We start from the raw sequence: 22,185 nt of genomic DNA on the forward strand, positions 1-22,185 counted from the left end.
GGTGGGATTACTTACCTCATTGAGATAATCATTCTCTTCTATTGCCATAAGCGCTAGGTTTGATACTTCTTGCGACCTTTCTTCATCACTTGAATCTTCCTCGCTATCATCCCAAGTTGCAACCATGGCTTTCTTCTTGAGTTTGTTGATAAGTGGTCACTTCGATCTTATATGGCCAGGCTTCTTGCATTCATAGCATGTGATTACCTCTTTCTTCTCCCTTTGGTTCTTGAAGTTTATGAAATTTCTTCGCTCTCTGGTTTTCTTGAAGAATTTTCTGAACCTCCTTGCTAGCATGAGCAACTCTTTATCATCCGGTTCACTCTCCCCATTACTTTCATATTTTGAAGCTTTGAGAGCAATGCTTTTCTTCTTCTCCTCATGCCCTTTTTCTGTTGCAAAATCTTCTTCATATGAAATGAGAGAGCCAATTAAATCATCAAGAGGTAAAGCATTTAAATCTTTGGCCTCTTCAATAGCGGTTCTTTTAGGTCTCCATTCTTTTGGAAATGGCCTAATGATTTTCTTAACTTTCTCGCTATTTGAGAAGGTCTTTCCTAGGGCTCCTAGGGTGTTTACTATGTCCATAAATCTCGTATACATAGAGTACACACTCTCATTTTGTTCCATTTGGAACAACTCATATTATCGAGTGTACCTACTAATTTTTGACTCTTTCACTTGATTTGTACCTTCATAGACTACTTCAAGTTTGTGCCAAATTTCATTGGCACTTTCACAACTAGATACTCGATGAAATTCTTTCTTATCAAGTGCACAAACTAAAGCATTCATAGTTTTGGAATTTAGAGAAACTTTTCTCTTTTCCAATTCATTCAATTCCTTTGAAGGTTTTGGAATATCTTCCCTGACTTCATTTTTAATTAGGGGCAAAAACGAACCATCACATACAACTTCCCAAATTTCATAATCTAGTGCTTGTAAATAAATTCTCATCCTAGTTTTTCAATATGGGTAGTCATTTCCGTCAAAGAACGGTGGTCTACTTGTGGACCGTCCTTCTCTAAAGGTTTAGTCATTTTGGGTTACCATGGATCTTTCACTCTAGACGATTAAGTCCTAATAAGAGAATCAAGCTCTGATACCCAATGAAATATAAGTGTGCAACCCAAGAGGGGGATGAATTGGGATTCTAAAAATTATTTGATTCTAAAATAAATTATCATGCAAATCTAAAATGAATTTAATGGAATAATAATTAAATCAATTACAATATAAAAAGATAAGGGAAGAGAGATTCAGACACAAAGTTTTTTATGTGGTTCAGCCAATCTCGCTTACGTCCACGCCTCCAAGCTTTTTGGGCTTGAGGATTTTACTAAGCAAGCCTCCAAGGCTTCAAATGCTTACACTTGACTTCCAAGGTGTCAATAAACCTTTACAACAAGAGATTATCCCTAATTTCTTAACCCAAGTGTATCCCAACACTTATAATCACTCAAAGTAAAATATTAAAAATTATTTTTCTCTCACACAATATTTAAGATTACAAATCAATGCCCAATGTGTGAATAGATGAAACAAAAATGTATTTTAAAGCTCTATGAAGATTATATTCTTGAATATAAGCTCGTGTTGTGATCAATCTTGTTTGAATTTGAATGAGTTTATTTATAGTTGGAGCTGAAAACTAGCCGTTATTGACTTTCTGCTCACTGTCGGATCGCCGTTAACTAGATGTCGGATCACCGTTTGACTGGTCAATATGACCGTTGGGCTAAATTTTTAAATTGTCGGATCGCTGTTATCTATATGTCGGATTGCCGTCAGTGTTCAGAGACTAATCTTCAATTCTGTTCTATGTCGGTGAGCCGTTATCAAGATGTCGGATCACCGTTTTCTACAGTAACTGCTACAGTGAACTATTTTTATAAAGTTATAGTTTGACCCCAAAATTTTGTAAAATTATACTATGGCCAAAACTTTATAAAACTTGTCAATTAGGTCCATTTTTAGGATTTTAAGCAATACTTGTTATTATAAAAAATCGCAAAGTTTTTTTTTTCAATTGAAACCATTAACATGAGAATAACCAAAAATACTTTCATAGAATATAAAGTATTTATAAAGTGAGAATGATGATTTAAAAGTATATGAAAACTATTTTGAGCTTTTAAAAGATTAATAAATCTTAATCAAGTTTGTTATCATCAAAATCAATAATAAAGAAATATTTATGTTAACAAAAATGAGGCTTTTATTATTAGGCCAAGCATCATAGAAATCAAGGTTGCATAGAGCCTTGTCTAATCTTTGTTCAATCCGACCCCTGTTTCAGTTATTACACCAAGTAAAAAGGTTCCCCTTAATTAGGAGATGGGTTGGACGGCATGCATCGATCATATTAGGAAAATCTGAGTAAGAAATAATGAAAGGAGGATTACCACCAGCCCTTTTGTGAGCCCCCATAATCGCATTAAAGTCTCCAACGACCATCCAAGGATCATCACAAGAAGCAACAAAAGAAATAAGAGCTTCCCATAAAACCCACCTGTCAATGTAATTTGTGGCAGCATACACGAAAGATAAAGTACAAGGAGAATTGTCGAGACAAACTTGCATAGAAATTAATTGTTTTGAGCAATGAACTACAACACCCAAAGGAAGATGAGTAGCACTAAAAACCCACATATTTGGAGCTAAGTCACCTCTGTCATTAGAGCAAACAAATTTCATTCTAATAGAATTCTAGAAGGCAGAAGGAATCGAAGACAAAGAAACCATAGGTTAAGAAATGCAAAGGAAATCAGGATTATGAGAAAAACATAAGTTAGCCAATTTTGATTGAGTGCTAGGGTTGGCCACACCTCTCACGTTCCAAAATAGGATCTTTATTTTTCCATATTCTGACCACTACCTCTTGCGAAGTATGGCTCAGACGGAAAAGAGCGAGCACGCGCTTTCCATTTTTTATGCTTCTGAACTGTTTGGAAACCATCCTCATCAACTGGTGATGCATTTTTAGTAAAATCAACTATTGTTTGGATTTCCTGAGATAACAAAGATGTTGTTGTAGGAGACATGATCATTTGGTCTGTGGTAATTGGCGGCTCAATGGGCGGCTCAAGCTGATTTGTGGAGTGGATCATAAAGGAGGGGTCAGCCATCTGATGGTTATTCATTGAAACGTCTTCAGGAGGGTCATCCAGTGAAAGGTCCTCATCCTCGAGGTGATAGGTTTCTGAGGTAAGTGGATCAATCTCAAGTTGTCTAAGTGAAGTATCTACTAGTGAGGGTGGCTTATGAACCATAATTGCAGGATTATAAGATTGTGGCGGGGAAGCCTCGTTGCCACTAGTAGCTTTCTCAACAACCTCATCTGGAGATGTATTTTGCACGGCCTCTATGCTTGTAATTGGGCGAAAAACACGTTTTGAAGGGTTTTTAGCAGGCTTGTGGGTGGTATTGGCTGTCTCGCGGTTTCGGCGATAATTAGAGGCATTGTGACCAAGAAAACTACAAACAGGACACTGACAGGGAAGGTTCTCATAATATACAATTATCTCAAATGAATACTCTTCGCATTCAACCAATATCTGTGGGGGTGGGTTTTCTAAGAGATCTACGTCAACTAGGACTTGGGCAAAATGTCCAAAAGTCCCTTCCTTGGTTGGTTTATCAAGTTGTAATGGAGCCCCTATAGCACATGCAATTTCCAAAAGAGTTCTTGGGTCCGAATATTCTTGACTCAAACCACATAGATGCACCCAAACTTGAGCATGTGTGTGTAACGCAGGGTCGTAGGGATCAAAGTCTTTTTTCCATTGATAAAGACGAAAAACACCGAAAGGCAGGGAGCAAATACCACCACTCCGAGCCATTTGCATGTATGCTTTATTGGAAAAATGTACATCAAAATAGCCACGGGTCAAAGGGACCAAAGTCCAAGTAGATTCAGTCTTCCACACAACTTGAAGTAAGTGACAGAGCTCATGAGTTTTGAGGGGTGTGGATCCTGGATGTAGCAGCAAACGGCCAATTAAATTTGTGCGACATCTCCGCAATTGCTGCTGGTAAATGGATTTTGTAATTTTAATACAAGTCAAGTCACCCCGCTTAATAGGTTTCGGCAATTGAAGCATGGATGTAGATGGACTGGAACTTGTACCAACAAATTGAGCAAAGGATTTGGAGCCAGAAGCAGGAGGGGGAGAGGGGAAAGAGACAAGAACGTTCGCCATTGATGTTAGTCTGTGGGACCTTTTGTCAAACACTTAGCGGGCAAGTTTGCTAGTTACGTTGATGTTTAAACCGGGGCCCATATTTTCGCCAAAGAAAAAATCCTCAAGACTTCTTTTGTACAAACTTATTTTGTACAAACTGATGTATCGTTAATTCATTGGTTGAATTAAATATCTCTTGGCCCACATGATTTATTTCTATTATTTTATATTTTCATTCAACCAATGAATTAATACCACATCAATTTGTACAAGATAAGTTTATACAAGAGTTTGTGACTGTATCATCACTTTTTTTTTTAAGAGTGAATGGACCTTTCTAATTGTTTATTAATAAAAAATTATTAGTGATAACCAGTTTGGTAATACTATACTCTTTTAAATAATTATTGTTAATTATATTATAAAGCAATCAGTTATGAAGAAAATCAGTTATGAAACGCCACGCCACCGACCAGGATTGATGCCTTGTACAAATCAGTTATGGCGTTTCATACTATACTCTTTTAAATAATTATTGTTAATTATATTGAGTACTCTATGTTTGTTAATCAGTTAGAAGAAAATCACGTTGCAGCATCTTTTTAGCCTTTTCGTGGCCATTGCTACGCTGGATTATGCTGTTGGGTGTGTCTGGCAGGATAAGAGCACCCAGTGTTAGTATTGAAGCAGGGGCTGCAGCCATTGAAAGGGAGATTCTCCAGCCCCAGCCGCCCTTGATCTTTTGGGTACCGTAGTTAAGAAGATTAGCTCCTAGAACTCCAATGGCAGTACATACTTGGAAGCCAATGTTGAATGCTCCTCTGTGTTTTGGTGGTGCCATTTCTGAGAGATACAGTGGCACTGACTGCAGCCAACACAAATTGAACTTAAAACGAGAATGCTCAAACATCTGGAGAAAATTTATGAAACACTTACTTGGTTAGAAAAACCAATGCCAACTCCAAGCAACACGCGCCCAAGTATCAACATGTACACGTTAAATGCAGCACCGCCGAGGGCTGAGCCGGCTAGAAACGCCACGCCACCGACCAGGATTGATGCCTTGCGGCCGAGGGCTCTCGTGACTTTGGAAGCGAATAAGGAAGCAATAAGGCCAGCAATGAATGAAGAGGAGGTGAAGGTGGTTAATAGTTGGCTGTTAAACTTGCAGTAGTTGCTAACATTGGTGTCTTCTCTCATGTTTTTGTACACTTCTGGGAAGAATTTCTTCAGAAATGGTTCCATCGATGTCACTCCACCTTCACAAGTCAATATTTTAAATTCGGTAGAAAATTTTACTCAAATGCACGATTCTTTCATACCTATCCATTCCTTTTTCTTTTTTTGTCTTTTTCCTTTGTATTCACCAAAATTAATTAAACAAGTAGGTTGATGTTTTCAAGTTTACGTGATCCTTTTTATAAGAAACGGACATGCAACTACTTGTTGCACGTTTTTGTATTTTTCCCTTCGTCTCAGGACTACTGAAAAAGTAAACCTTGAAATCTGTCAAAAGCAAATAGTTGGAAATCTATTAATAATTATCCTTGCAATCATTTTCAAATCCGTCAATATCATGCCAAGCAAGCTTTGTGATACCAAGGGATTCGTTGACTCCTACAGTATGTAAAAACATATCAAGAAATAGAGCAATAGAACTCTGCTGAGAACGCCGTTATGAAAAAATTCACCAACTCTTCTACCATCCATACACAAATTACATTGGAGTTTAGGATTTTTTTTTGTGTGGTCATTTTGTAACTAATTATTGATTAGTAGTGGAAAATTTGCATTAATTTTGTCTATACCACTAAGAATTTCACTAGGAAAGATTAGTAGAGAAAATTTCTAAGTCAAAACTGCTGTGAAATAGATATATATATATATTTGTAAACATGAATTTAAACAATAATTTGGACAAAAATATTAGGGATAACATAGGTATTTGATCAAACAATTGTATGGTAGAATCACTTGAACTTCTCAAACTATGGTTATGAATATTTGCCAGCCATTTTATAGCTGCTGTTAGACAACAAGAGTGCTATAGAGAGCCTAAGAAAGTCCGCTAGCTGTAGCTTAATCCGAGATCATTGATCGGTGAGAGAATAGAACAGAATCAAGGTAATTTGAGGAATGAGATTGATCAAGCCAATTTGATTGTATATATATCATTAAGGAGATACAAATGTGCAGAAACAAACCTGAAATTCCAAGATCATAGCCGGAAATAAGACCTCCAGTGGCAGCAACAATACATGACAGGACAACAAATGGAGTCATCTTCCCATTGTAATTTTGCCCACCACCTTCACTAGTAAATGCTAAGCCCACCGCCATATCTGCCGCTGCTTAATCTTCAAAACTGATCAGCACTCACAGCAAGAGAAAGACGATACGAGAAGACAGAGTAGTGTGTTCAAAATTTTGCTGATAGTGAACGCTTAATTAAGTAAGAGGATCTCTCTCTCTCTCTCTTGAATTATGTAGGCGTAGACAATAATATCAGCATCACCATATGATCAACATGGAACACTATAATCCGAAATAAAATATTATTATAGTTGCATGTGGGGTTGTTACAAATATTTTGAAGAATTAATATCAGAGCTTGGAGTTTTATTTGGCTTCACTATCAAAGCAAGAAGAAAGAGCAGCTAGCCAGCTTTTGGAAAAAGTGACGAGTTTATTTTTTCTGGGATCCATTCCAAGTATCATAGTGCTTCTTGTATCTTACTGTCTTCCACCACATCCCCAACTATTCTACTCCAAAACCAATTGTTGATGCTGAAATCTAGTCACCCCTGGCCCGACCAGATTGTATCACCAACGACTGTGTTGACAATGACGAAGAGACTGCACTCCACTAACTTTGGCAATTGCTCGAGCTCTTGGGGGCCAAATCACTCTTCCTCTTCTTTCCAAACATGCGCTCACAGAAACAAATCAGAGACGCCGGTGGTTTTTCCGGCGTAAACCCTCCGATGCTTAAGTCAGTATATGAAGTTTACGGGAAAACTGTATGATTTATGGTTACGCACACTCACTGCGATGCTCTTAAAGTAAAATGTATTTAAGGTTGTTATGTAGTAATGCCTAGTATCAATTTGGCAGAGTTTCCCTCTCTTTCTATTTTTTCTGTCCTTTTTTCATCAATTTCCCAGCCTTTTATAGGCTGTCATCCCACTTTCTCAAAGTATTTTCCATGCCCATCATATTTGGGTGATTATGGACCTTTCAACAACGGAATGTGGGTAAACATGGGGCGTCATGTTCTCCCCAGCAGTTTGGGGCATGGCGAAACTGTCATGTGTTCGTGAGATCGTGTCCTCTTTCTTTGAGTGACAAGTACCTGGTCGGTATGAACTTCTGGTCGGTATTTGTTTCTAGGCAGCATGTGCTCCGTAAAGGATATACTATCAGGAATCTGCTCGTATCATTCAACTGGGGGGATTCGTCCCCAGGTATGGAATGGGAAATGCCTGGCCGGTATTTTTTGTTACTTAACACCAATGCTCTCTCCAAACTTTATCCATCAGCTCAATTGGCAAATTTTTAGTCTCTGGTAAAAAGAAGTGCACAAATGTAGTCATCAATGCCACCCATGCTCCAAAGAAGAAATCAATTGCTGCCTGTTTAATAAAATTATTATTTTTACTACACTATATATGCAGTCCTTGCTTTTCTTGTCTTTTCATTTATTTGTCACTTTACTAAAATAAAAGATTTCTCGATTGAAAAATTACTTTATAAATATCATGTCTTATCATACCATGTTCAGCAAACGACGTGGCAACAGCAACATGGCCAAACAACTGCACAGAGCAGCCTCAGCAATCAGCATATGCATAGGAGAGAATCCTAGATGATAACTGATGGCTGGATTTGTGCCAGCAGAGGCTGAATTTAGTAAGCCGATCCTATCTTACAGCTTGCCCAGTTTGTATGCATATAAAAACAACTTTTGTATTCACCATTTCATTTTCCAAGCATTATCAATGAAATGGTAACATTTTTCTCTGGTGTTTGCTCTGCAAAAAATTGCCATATTAAGCTAAGTTTAATAACTCAAGTCGTCCACTGCCCCGCAAAACCAATGCTCCCTCTGCCCGCTATTCAAATAAGTATTTATTTTCTTTTATAATATTTTAATAAAATTAAGATATTTTTATAAAAGGGATTTTATTTACAAGTGTTCTCGAGAAACCATTGTTATTCGTTTTAAGAATGCATCATGGCTGAAACAGTGAATAATTATTGGTGGGAACTGAGAAGTCTGTGGGAATGCAGATTGAAATTGGCAGCTCAAGGGTCCTCAACGATGGATCAAATAAAGGCTTCAAGAAGAGCTCTAGAGGACACATGTAATTTATAGGGAAGCATTCCGAGATAATACCAATAATACCATAACAACTTTAACACTACTGAATTATGGAAGATCTCAAGATTTGCTACAGCTGTAATCATAGTTATGTCTCAAAAGGAAGTTTCTTTCTGCATTTTCTTCGTTTTATTCTCGGTTTTCAAGTAGCTCTATTATAGTACCTGTTGGCGTAACAGTCGCTTCTGATTTTCTCTGAAAGTACTTCAGGGGTATCTACCCTAGAAGTAAATACACAACTGTTAAAAGTTTAGCTAATCACTTGTAAGTACTTCCAAACCTTGATTAAAATTTGTATCATACCGCTCCTTGTATCTTACTTTCTTCCCCAACATCATCAAAAAATTTCCTCCAAAACCAATGCTCTCTCCAAACTTTATCCATCAGCTCAATTGGAACATTTTTAGTCTCAGGCAGAAAAAAGTGCACAAATGTAGTCATCACTGTCAGCCATCCTCCAAAGAAGAAGAAAACCCCCGCCTTAAAATGGCAAAGCATGGCTAAAAATGTTTGAGCAACTAAGGAAGTAAACAAAAGACCAACTGCAACAGTAATGCTTTGCCCTGCTGATCTAATCTCCAATGGAAAAATTTCACTTGGAACCAACCATCCCAATGGCCCCCACGAAAAACCAAACCCAGCTTTGTATACACAAATTAGAACTAAAATTAAGTAAGCATAGCCTATGCTGAATCCTCCGTGATCACCAAGTTGAGCTGCCATGATTGATCCAATCATTACTTGTGACACAAGCATCTGTATTCCCCCAAGTAGAAACAATACTTTCCTGCCAAGTTTATCTGCTAGAATCATTGGCAAGATTGCTGAAACTGTACCTATACCACCAGTGACAAGTGCAGACATCAGTAATGATGTATTTTCGCTTAGCTTAATGGTCCTAAAGAGTACAGGAGCATAGAATGAAATGATATTGACTCCTGTCACTTGTTGAAAAAATGGTATCAGTATTGCCATTACTAGCTGAGGTCTGTATTTTCTTTGTATGATTTTCTTAAATGGATGGTTAATGTTTTTTGAATCAGAGCTTGCTCTGATGAGATCTTCAAGTTCTGCTTGAACATCAGCTGTGCCGTGCACACGCTGCAGCATCTTTTCAGCCTTTTGGTGGTCATTGGTGCGCTGGATTATGCTGTTGGGTGTTTCTGGCAAGAAAAGTGAACCTATTGTTAGTATTGAAGCAGGGGCTGCAGCCATTGCCAGCGAGATTTTCCAGCCCCAACCGCCCTTGATCTTTTGGGTGCCGTAATTGAGAAGATTAGCGGATAGAATTCCAGTGGCAACACATACTTGGAAGCCAATGTTGAATGCTCCTCTGCATTTTGGTGGTGCCATTTCTGAGAGATATAGTGGCACTGACTGCAACGTATTAATTAAAACCAACTGAAAAATTATTCAACAAACATTTGAAAAAATAAAAAGATTATCAAACACTTACCTGGTTTCCAAAATCAATGCCAACTCCAAGCAACAAACGTCCAAATATCAGCATGTAAATGTTAAATGCAGAACCTCCGAGGGCTGAACCAGCTAGAAATGCCACGCCGCCAATCAATATTGACACTTTGCCGCCGAGGGCTCTGGTGACTGAGGAAGCAATTAAGGAAGCTAAAATGCCAGTAATGTACAAAGAGGAGGTGAGGCTGGTTAATAGTTGGCTGTCAAACTTGCAGTAGTCGCTAACTTTGGTGTCTTCTCTCATCTTTCTGTTCACTTTTGGGAAGAATTTCTTCAGAAATGGTTCCATCGACGTCACTCCACCTTCACAAGTCAATATTTTAAATTCCGTAGAAAATTTTACTCAAATGCACGATTCTTTCATACCTATTCATTCCTTTTCTTTTTTTTATTTTTTTGTCTTTTTCCTTTATATTCATGAAAATTAATTAACACAAGTAGTTTGATGTTTTCAAGTTTACGTGATCCTATTTATAAGAAACGGACATGCAACTACTTGTTTCACGTTTTTGTATTTTTCCCTTCGTCTCAGGACTACTGAAGAAGTAAGCCTTGAAATCTGTCAAAAGCAAATAGTTGGAAATCTATTAATAATGATCCTTGCAATCATTTTCAAAGCCGTCAATACCATGCCAAGCAAGCTTTGTGATGCCAAAGGATTCGTTTACTGCTACAGTATGTAAAAATATATCAAGAAATATAGCAATGAAACTCCGCTGAGAACGCCATTTAGGCATTTATAAAATGAGACGTCAAGTTGTTGTGAAAAAATTCACCAACTCTTCTACCATACATACACAAATTACATTGGAGTTTAGGATTTTTTTTTTGGTCATTTTGTAACTAATTATTGATTCCTAGTTGAAATTTTGCATTAATTTGTCTATACTACTAAGAAAATGTACATCATTTTACTATGTCTTAAAAGATACATGTTGAATTTAAAGCACTTTTGAATTGCTATGATTTACTTAAAATTTTACTTAGAAAATTAAAGGAGTTTAAAAAAAGGAAAATTATCCACCGACCACCTGTTTTTTCACTGTTTTTTTAAAATACACTATATATTTTTTTTTTGCAGCGCTCCACTTGAAATTAACATTTTTTTTATTGGTCCACTCTCGTTATAATACCATTAGAACTTTGCTGACATCATAAGGGTAAAATTATCATTTCACAACGACACAGTGGTGGATAGATGCAAAACAATATAACTTCAAGTGGAGTTCAGTCAAAAAAAAAAAATTAAGAATTCTGTATTTTTGAAAAAATACGAAAAAAGGTGGTCGATGGATAATTTATCTTTTACATTTGAGGATAAAAAAGTCATTTACACAATATTCCGTTAGTTTTCTTAACGGTCTCCAAACGGAAGTGGACAAGTGAAAAGAAATGTAACTTCGGGTGGATTCTAGCCAAAAAAGAATAAAAGAATTGTGTATTTTTGAAAAAGCTCAAAAAAACAGGTGGTCGATAGATAATTTCCCTTGAAAAAAACATTTACGTACTTTGGAGGAAGGTTGTTAGTTTTCTCTCTACTAAAATCAATATATACCGTTTATTTTTTATTATATTCTTAATATCTGAAAGCTCCTCTGACACATAAAATTTAAAGGAAAAGAAGGGTAAATGGTTTATTTTCTTGATAATTAATCTTGGGAACATAAAATGTATATTTATTATTAGAAAAATGTTAAAACTAACAAAAAGTATAAGAAAACTATGTTATTTTTAATTTTTTTTATTGTAACACCCCAAAAATTTACCCATGAAAGCACAAGGGTAAAATTGAAATGAAACCTCACATCGTTTATTTTTATTAATAAACCTCACGATAAACAATCATTATTCATACTCTAACTGAATCCTTACATAAAACATTTGAAATAAAGTCTCCAAAGAAAAGTCTCTAATCCAAAATAAAAAAGTCTAGCCAAATTTAATATTTAAAGCAACTCCAAAGATCCACTAAAAAAAAAAATCTCTATCTAAGTTCCCAAGCCACATCTCTAATCAATCTGTAAAATATTGGAGACGAGAGGTGAGCCATTAACTCGATAAGCAAATCCTTGCATAATATTTGAAAACCTTTGTCATTATACCTTTAAACATTTTATAACATCTTATAATAACATCTTCAATTATCATAAGGATGGATTCATGTAAAAGCATTAAAACATTCATAAAAATATTAAAACATAAACATTTGGTAGCTCATGCCTCGTAGTCACCATCATTCAAAATTCATCATTCAGGGTACTATACCAAGCATTGTTCCTCGTTCAGGGTACTATACCCCTAATTATTCATAACATCATTGAGCACAAGATCATCAGCATACCAGCAAGCTGGCCGTAGCATTACATAACATCATAACATTAACATTATAACATTAGCATCATATACATTACTATGGACTATGAGCCAAAACTATTTTTGAATCCACCTTACATCCTTTCATAAATAGCATTTAAAGTCTACTAAAATATTTAATCTTTCTTTGATCATTTAATTCTTTTAGAAAATTCTTTAAGAAAACATTTTGTTTAAGAAAACTAGTTTATTAAAAAAAATCATTTTAAAATACATTTTTATAAATTCATTTAAAAGTGTTTTTATTTTTTTAAAAAAAATCATTTAAATATTTTAGAAATCAGTTTTGTAAAAATTTTCATTTAAACATAATTCTTATAACATAAATTGCATTTATTATAAAGCACATCATGCATGAATCTACTTACCTCGATCCGCAACAATCAACTCAATACCTCAAGAACAAACCAACAAGCTCACCCACATCCTATAATCATCATTAAAATATCCTTATCAATATTATCTCTAACTTTAAACGTAATCCCAATCATCTTTAAATCATAGGCACTTATACTAGCTCAATAATTATATATATATCCTAGACATAACATGAGTATCATGCACATGCTGATTTTTAATAACCTATACACATGTCAGAAAACCATAAAAATTTACAGAGGCACTATGAACATGCATAGCATTGCATACAAAATTTCACAAAAATCAGCACAAGTGAAAATCAAGTCAGAATATTGATATTTCACCAAAATAACAAACTATCCAGCATTGACCAAAACAAACCTTAACCACTTCAGAATTTCATAAAATATTCTCTAGTACTCGAAATAATCTGTTTCTTTTTCTAATTACATTAAACACATTCAAAAAGCATATAATTAAAATTCATGATATTTGGACGCCTAAAACTATTATAAAAGCATTTTATTTCCGAGAACATCTAACCTGTCCAGAAAATTTCAGATTTGAAGACATAAGTTCAAAACTTCATATCTTTTATTTTACATGCCCAAAGATCGTGGTTCCATATTTTAACGACAAAGGAAAGATTGATATATATATAAAGCTGGGACTACAAGAGGTGATGTGGCATCACCATTCCTTATCTTTTTATATTCTCTATTATTTAAAATATCTAAAATATTGGTGGATATTCTTTGTACATGTCTCTTCCTCTTTCTATTTAAATCCAATAATATGTAACCATTAATAATAATTAATTATAAGTCTTTTGAAACATTCATTTATTTTATTATGCTAGCAATTAAACTTTAGTGACTTAAAATACATCAATTAATTGACATAGGAAAAGAGGTTCTTTCATCTTCCCTCAATAATGCCACTAGGGCCTAAGTTTAATTTTAATAATTTTAATGTCTCTTCATCTTTCTATTTAAATCCAACAATATGTAACCATTAATAATAATTAATTATAAGTCTTTTGAAACATTCATTTATTTTATTATGCTAGCAATTAAACTTTAGTAGCTTAAAATACATCAATTAATTAACGTAAGAAGAGAGGTTCTTTTATCTTCCCTCAACAATGCCACTAGGGCCTAATTTTAATGTCATAATCTCATATTTAATTATGCAACCTTTTTATTTAGTGCCTTTTGACTTCTTCAAATTTTATTATGCTAGTAATTAAACTTTAGTGGCTTAAAATACATTAATTAATTAAGAGAGATTCTTTCATCTTCCTTCAACAATGCCACTAGGGCCTAATTCTTCTTATTCTAAATTTAAGTTTCAATTGCTTGTTATCATCAGCAACACAAGTCGATTATGATGCAACTGCCATTATAATTAATGGAGAACGATGAGTTATCTTCTCCGGTGCAATTCACTATATCCTCGCAGCACTTCACAAGTACTGCATGCAAATAATTAATTTACAATTTCTCAAATCACTTGCAGTTTCACATTTTCTTCTTCTTTTAACCAAAAAAAAAAATGCTACTTTGTTGTGAAAACATTATCTTAAATTTTTTTGTTCCTAACAAGCCAAACATGACCCCACATTCAAAACGGTGCGCTTTCATGTTTAGGAAAAAATATGGCAATATTTTTGCATCAAATAGCATTGTTATTCTTTAAATATGCAAATTTTGATATGATTTATTTCTATATGCATTGTATTTGTGCAAATGTGGCCAGATCTTATACAGAAGGCAAAGGATGGAGGGCTCGATGCAATTAAAACTTATATTTTTTGGAATGCTCATGAGCCTCAGTGTCGCCAGGTGTCAATTATTATTATTATTATTATGTGCGATATTTATTATTATTGAAATAAACATACAAAATTAACTTGTTTAATCTTCCTTTTGAGAAGAGATCAGTACGTTTTGTCAGGAAATTTAGATTTTATCAAATTTTTAATTTTTAATTTGATATTTTCAAAGCAGCGCGAAACGCGGTTATATTTTCTAGTTTCATTATAAAATCTAATCATGGCATATAATGTTCATAAATGAGCCCAAATTGTTACATGTTTCAGCTTCTACAATTTTGGAAAACAGTTTCCAGATCTGCAGCAGCTGCATGTTATGATTTTTAATAATTTAACTATCACGAATAAAATTATGAAATTAAAAATCCAATCATATGAGACATAGATCTGTTGATAAAAAAATCGCCATAATTTTTAAAGATGCGTAATCTTACGGAAAATTTTCTAGAATTGAGAACTGCCACTGAAAATCGGAATTTTCCAGCACCAGTAACCCAAATTCGAAAAATCATAACAATTTGCATACTCAAAGGATTTCAACACAAAACCAATCAATGGAAAGCTTAGGATGTATAGTTTCATGATTTGTAAACTTATTCATGTGATTCTAAATAAAGAAAACTATTTCAAGCAAAGAATACAGACTGTTCATATCATCACAGCATTACAAACACACATATATTACCCAAATCATACTACAAGTAATTAAAGGCAAACAATTAATAAAAATAAATCATATAAGTCAAAGAAATACTTAATACCTTAAGGCAAACACCAAGAAAAAAGTTTTAAAACTTTCTTTTCCTTATCCAAAGACTTATGTTTCTTTTTTGTTCTTTTTTTTTCTAGGGTTTGTAATGGTGTAGAAAATAAAAGACGGCTTCCTCTTAAATACTTTTGGTAATTAATAAATACTTTTAAAAAATTAAAAGCAAGAAAATGTGAGTTTTAAGAAAATTCTTTTTTTTTAAAGCTAATAACATACGTAACTTCTTAAAACAAATTGATAAGTTTTTCTCACACAAACACCCAATAATAACTATCCTACCCAACTTAATGAGAGTAAAAGAGGAAACAAACAAAATGGGCGTTACATTTATTCACTCCAAAACATATAGTTCATTTTTTTACTGCATAAATTATTTTATTTTAATTTTAATTTATATAATTTGGTTAATTTATAATAAATATGAATAAAAGTATATTTAAAAATAAGGGCAATGTTATAATTTACATTACTAAGAGTTATTGACTAAATGAAAATAATAAAATGGATAAGTGGTATATATTGACTTTAGTAGAAAGAAAACTGACAATTTCCCTACTTTTAATTGTAACTAAAGTAAAACAATAATAAGTTAACAACTAAGGCTCTATCTGGAATTGTGGTGGTATGATTTTTATGTCAAAACTGCTGTGAAATGGAAGTTATTTTTTTATTTTTTATTTTTTGTAAACATGACTTTAAACAATAATTTGGACAAAAATATTAGGGATAACATAAATTGTATGGTAGAATCACTTGAACTTCTCAAACTATGGTTATGAATATTTGCCAGCCATTTTATAGCCGCTGTTAGACAACAAGAGTGCTATAGAGAGCCCAAGAAAGTCCGCTAGCTATAGCTTAATCCGAGATCATTGATAGGAGAGAGAATTGAACAGAATCAAGCAAATTTGAGGAACGAGATTGATCAAGCCAATTGAATTGTATAAATATCATAAGGAGATACATATGTGCGAAAACAAACCTGAAATTCCAAGATCATAGCCGAAAATAAGACCACCAGTGGCAGCAACAATACATGACAGTACAACAAATGGAGTCATCTTCCCACTGTAATATTGCCCACCACCTTCACTAGTAAATGCTAAGCCCACCGCCATATCTGCTGCTGCTTAATCTTCAAAACTGATCAGCACTCACAGCAAGAGAAAGACGACACGAGAAGACAGAGTAGTGTGTTCAAAATTTTGCAGATAGTGAAGGCTTAATTAAGTAAAAGGATCTCTGTAACACCTCAAATTTCCTAAGAATTCTAAAAGAATTTTGGAATGCAATCTCTGAACAATTAATTCTTATTAATATTCCCAAAAGAAAATCAATAATGTCCAAGGTCGAAACATAGTCTCTAAAACAATAAATATAACAATAATCGTCCAATACCAAATTCAGTTCTAAAATAATAACCAAAATAGCAACAATTTATCCATCACGAAAATGCCCAAAGCTTTCTGCCAACAAATCTTCTTCTCTAAAACTCAAAAAGTCCACATCTCTAACATCACTCTACAAAATGTCGGAGACGAGGGATGAGCCGTCAACTCAATAAGTAAATTCATGCATAAGGTTACTAATAGTAATGAAGTACATATTAATTATTATTAAGTGCCATGAATTTGAAATCAATAATCATTTTATATTCTAATACATATGTACGGTAAAATTTAAAATCAATTATGTCATAACATAATGACCATTTTCAATAAATAATCATTTATTAATAAAATCTTTTATTTGTTCAATTTTGCTCATGCCTCATAGTGTCACTTGTACTCCTGGTAATCCAGCCGGTAGTTCAATCAGGGTACTTTACCTCGCAATAATCGTCAATAGGTGCGCACAATACAGTTAACTGTTTAGTCATATCAATAACGGAAACTACAGACAATGAGTTAAAACCTTAAAATAATTTTCAATCTTTCAATATCAATCGTTCAATAATCGATCAACAAAATCTCTTATAAGACATTTAATTGGCAAAGTTTTACAAATTATTTTAAGGAAAAATAATTTATGGAACACAAGTATTTTAAAGCCAGTTTTTTAAAATAATTTTGCTCATGCCTCATAGTGTCACTTGTACTCCTGGTGATCCAGCCGGTAGTTCAATCAGGGTACTTTACCTCGCAATAATCGTCAATATGTGCGCACAATACAGTTAACTGTTCAGTCATATCAATAACGGAAACTACGGACAATGAGTTAAAACCTTAAAATAATTTTCAATCTTTCAATATCAATCGTTCAATAATCGATCAACAAAATCTCTTATAAGACATTTAATTGGCAAAGTTTTACAAATTATTTTAAGGAAAAATAATTTATGGAACACAAGTATTTTAAAGCCAGTTTTAAAAAAAAAACAATTTAAGAAAACATTTTAAATAAACTTTAAACCAAAAAGTATATCATTATTATAAACTATAAAAATAAAATAGTTTAAAACTATAAATTTGCCAATCCTTATGAACAACATTATTCTTTTCATACATAATTTTGTACATTTATATAATAAACGTTATGCATGAATCTACCTAGATCCGAAGCCAATAAAAACCCCAAATACACGAGCTCACTCTTGGCCTACAATTTTCAAGATGAGATTCTTATCAATATCATATTCAAATCTGACCTTCATAAGATACGCAACATCCTTAAACCATTAACTTTAACCTAAACAAATCAATTCCCCATACTACTCTTGACCATCTTATAGGAGCTGATTTCTAATGAGCTATTACTATTGTAGGAAAATCACAATTATTAAAAGTTACTGTAACACGTTGGCATTCAATATAAATGTTAACAAAATTAATTAGGGTTCATAAACATTTTCGAAAAACTAATTTTCCACAAAAACATTAAAACTGTCCAGTGACAAAATAAACAGAGGACTGTTGATTCAAAAATTCTTATTTTTAGTTATATGTGTTCAAAAATAGTGATTCAAGTTTTGATCATCAGAGGAGACAATATGGAATCAGAATTAAAATTTGTAAAGCATTTTCTAATGAAAAATTAATTAAAATTAGCTTCAATATCGCCCCCTTGAAATTCTGGAAAGCAGTTTCCAAGATTGCATCAGCCCAGCTCTATGATTTTTAATGATTTTCATATAAATCCAAAAATTAAGAAATTATATACAAAAAAACTAGACATGTAGATATATAGTAATAAAATTTTCCAGAAATTTTCGGAAGCTATTTGGATTACAAAATAAATTATAGAATTGAGGATTGCTGCTGAAAATTGAAAATTTCCAGTACTAGTATTCCAACTTTGAAAAATCAAAACAATTAATATGCAATGATTTTTTGGATAATAAACATATGGATAGAAGGATAAAGATGTCTAGTTTAATAACCTATGAAGTTTTATGCATGAAGTTTAACGAAAACAGCAACTATATAACATTGAATCTGCACTGTTCACAGTTTTTAGGATAATGTACACAAAACCATTCAATTAATAACCTATAATCACACATAAATTTATAAATCTAAAAGATTATAAATACTTACCTCTCTAAGAAGAATTTCACTCCAGACTACACCTTTGAAACTTAAAGCTTTTGCTCAAACACTTCTTGAAAAAAATTTTAAATGCAAATGAGATGCAACATCAAGGCACACCCGCAAGCCACACAAAGAAAATAAAAATACAACCAAACTTAATCATTTAGCATAATTACCCAATCCTAATTTCTCCACTTACCAAACATTAATCATTCAACATCATTACTCTACTCCACCAATTTCTCCACTTAACAAACATCAATCATTTAACATCATTACTCTACTCCACCAATTTCTCCACTTTACAAACATTAATCATTCAATATCAGTACTCCACTCCACCAATTTCTCCACTTAACAAACATTAATCATTTACTTACATATAATAAATATAAAATACTCTATTATAAAATACATACATAAAAAAATGAAACAAATTTTAGGCTTTACAATCTCTCTCTCTTGAATTATGTAGGCGTAGACAATAATATCAGCATCACCATATGATCAACATGGAACATTATGATCCGAAATAAAATATTATTACGGTAGCATGTGGGGTTGTTACACATATTTTGAAGAATTAATATCAGAGCTTGGAGTTTTATTTGGCTTCACTATCAGAGCAAGAAGAAAAAGCAGCTAGCCAGCTTTTGGAAAAACTGACGAGTTTATTGTTTCCTGGGATCCATTACAAGTATTATAGTGCTTCTTGTATCTTACTGTCTTCCACTACTTCCCAAACTATTCTCCTCCAAAACCAATGCTCTCCCCACAGTTTATCCATCTGCTCAATTGGCAAATTTTTAGTCTCTGGTAAAAAGAAGTGCACAAATGTCGTCATAAATGCAACACATCCTCCAAAGAAGAAGAAAATCCCGGCCTTAAAGTACGGGAGCAGAGAATGAAATGACATTGATTCCTGTCACCTGTTAGAAAAATGGTATCGGTATTGCCATTACGAACTGAGGCCTGTATTTTCTTTCAATGATTTTCTTAAATGGGTGGTTGCTGGTTTTTGAAATAGAGCTTGCTCTGATGAGATCATCGAGTTCTGCTTGAACATCAGCTGTGCCACGCACACGATGCAGCATCCTTTCAGCCTTTTGGTGGTCATTGCTGGGCTGGATTATGTGTTGGGTGTTTCTGGCAGGAAAAGTGCACCTATTGTTAGTATTGAAGCAGGAGCAGCAGCCATTGCCAGGGAGATTCTCCAGCCCCAGCCGCCATTGATCTTTTCGGTGCCGTAATTGAGAAGATTATCGGATAGGACACCAATGCCAACACTTACTTGGAAGCCAATGTTGAATGCTCCTCTGTTTTTTGGTGGTGCCATTTCTGAGAGATATAGTGGCACTGACTGCAACCAACAAATAAAAACCAATTGAAAATTGTTGAGCAAATCAAATGTTTGGAAGAAATAAAATAACCAAACACTTACTTGGTTTGCAAAACCAATGCCAACACCAAGCAACACACGCCCAAATATCAGCATGTAGATGTTAAATGCAGCGCCTCCGAGGGCTGAACCAGCAAGAAAAGCTGTGCCGCCGACAAGAATTGATGCCTTGCGGCCGAAGGCTCTGGTGACAGAGGAGGCAAATAAGGAAGCAATAAGGCCAGCAATGTATAGAGAGGACGTGAAGGTGGTCAATAGTTGGCTGTCAAAATTGCAGTAATTGCTAATGTTGGTGTCTTCTTTCATTTTTCTGTACACTCTTGGGAAGAATTTCTTCAAAAATGGCTCCATTGATGTCACTCCACCTTAACATAAATATACACAAATAAATTTTTAAGTTTCGTGTGAAAATTTAAATCGGCTCTTACTAACCGTACATAAAAGCTTAGTCAAGACTCAAAGACTGCAAAATGTTATTAGAAACGATTAAACTGAAGAAATTGTAAAATTGATAAAGTGTTGCCGTTTGGCAACTGAGAAAACAGAGGAAATTTTTTTATTTCATTAATGAACTGATATTTTGTACATAACAACAATTTGGAATATGTAGCCATTTATACATGCTTTACATACTCTAATTGATTGCTCACTAACTAATTATTAAAACGAAATCTCACTCAACTCACACATAACCCAAATACAGAGTATGCATTATGAAGTTAGTTAGGCTGTTAACTGCTGCTGACTTGGATCTTATGACGTGGTACTAATGACAGCTGGTAACTTGACATTCTTGATACGAGGCTTAACACCAAGTTGATTCTTCTTCTTCACTTCTACATAATGAGCTATCTTCACAGCCCCCCTCAAACTCAAAGGACATGGAAAGACATTGAGTTTGTCCCTTAAGTAGTTAAATTGAGGAGAAGATAAGCGCTTGGTTAGGATATTTGCAATCTGATCTTCACTTGGGACATAACATATTTTGAGGTCACCAGCTAACACTTTATCTCGAATAAAATGAACATCAATCTCAATGTGTTTAGTTCTTGAGTGGAACACATGATTCTTTGCTAGTTCTATTGCACTCATGTTATCCCACCATATTGTTGGTCTCTTTACACAGTATACTCCCATTTCCAGAAACAAGGATTTTAACCAGGCTATTTCTGAAGCAGCTGAAGCTAGTGCTCTATATTCACTCTCAGCTGAAGACTTAGTGACTACTGTTTGTTTCTTTGAAGACTATGAGATCAGATTATTTCCAAGATACACACAATAAGCTCCAATTGATTTTCTATCATCCAAGTCACTTCCCCAATCTGCAACAGTAAATGAAGTAATTTTCAGATCACCATCCTTAACAAACTTTAAGCCATAATCCTGTGTCTCCTTTAGATATTTAAGAACCCTTTTGCAGGCCATAAGATGTTGTAGAGTTGGTGCAGACACATATTGACTCAGCTTATGAACAAAATAAGCAATTTCTGGTCTTGTCAAGATCAGGTATTGGAGACCACCTACAATGCTTCTATAATGAGTAGCATCTTCAATGTAGTAACCAATTCTCCTTTAACTATCTTCTACAACTTTGAGTCCTTGCCACTGCACATTGGTGTTATCACTCCTTTACAATCAAGCATATCCACTTTAGCAAGCAAATCTCTAATATACTTCTTCTGAGACAAATAAATGCAGTCCTGATCATACAGTACTTCTATACCAAGGAAATAAGACAATTTTCCTAAGTATTTCAATGCAAAAACAGAACTGAACTGTCGAATAAAGTTGTCCAATTCTCCATTGTTAGGTCATGTAACTAGTATATCATCAACATATATCAACACCATAATGAGTGATAATTTAGTTCTTCTTAAGA

At 34.1% G+C, this 22,185-nt stretch overlaps 3 protein-coding genes and 1 pseudogene across 3 annotated transcripts; all 4 read right to left on the minus strand.

Moving 5' to 3' along the window:
- Positions 1 to 2,852: 2,852 nt before the first annotated feature.
- On the minus strand, positions 2,853 to 4,202 carry LOC112100117. Its single transcript, XM_024188317.1, has one exon. It carries the CDS (start codon positions 4,200 to 4,202, stop codon positions 2,853 to 2,855), a length of 1,350 nt encoding a protein of 449 aa, XP_024044085.1.
- A 547-nt stretch (positions 4,203 to 4,749) lies between these two features.
- Positions 4,750 to 6,524, minus strand: LOC18031790 (hexose carrier protein HEX6). The gene is made up of 3 exons (XM_006421530.1): positions 6,389 to 6,524; positions 5,121 to 5,443; positions 4,750 to 5,049 (listed from the first exon to the last, which is right to left on the minus strand). Exons 1-3 carry the CDS (start codon positions 6,522 to 6,524, stop codon positions 4,750 to 4,752), a joined length of 759 nt encoding a protein of 252 aa, XP_006421593.1.
- Positions 6,525 to 8,836: 2,312 nt separating this feature from the next.
- Positions 8,837 to 16,581, minus strand: LOC18032006 (hexose carrier protein HEX6). Its single transcript, XM_006421531.2, has 3 exons — positions 16,360 to 16,581; positions 10,022 to 10,344; positions 8,837 to 9,942 (listed from the first exon to the last, which is right to left on the minus strand). The coding sequence occupies exons 1-3, from the start codon at positions 16,493 to 16,495 to the stop codon at positions 8,863 to 8,865; spliced, it is 1,539 nt and encodes a 512-aa protein (XP_006421594.2). The 5' UTR covers positions 16,496 to 16,581; the 3' UTR covers positions 8,837 to 8,862.
- Positions 16,582 to 19,791: 3,210 nt separating this feature from the next.
- LOC18031876 lies at positions 19,792 to 21,443 on the minus strand (annotated as a pseudogene).
- Between the last annotated feature and the right edge of the window lie 742 nt (positions 21,444 to 22,185).

This window comes from Citrus clementina, unplaced genomic scaffold (genome assembly GCF_000493195.1).
Source record: "Citrus clementina cultivar Clemenules unplaced genomic scaffold, Citrus_clementina_v1.0 scaffold_9, whole genome shotgun sequence".
NCBI classification, from domain to species: Eukaryota; Viridiplantae; Streptophyta; class Magnoliopsida; order Sapindales; family Rutaceae; genus Citrus; species Citrus x clementina.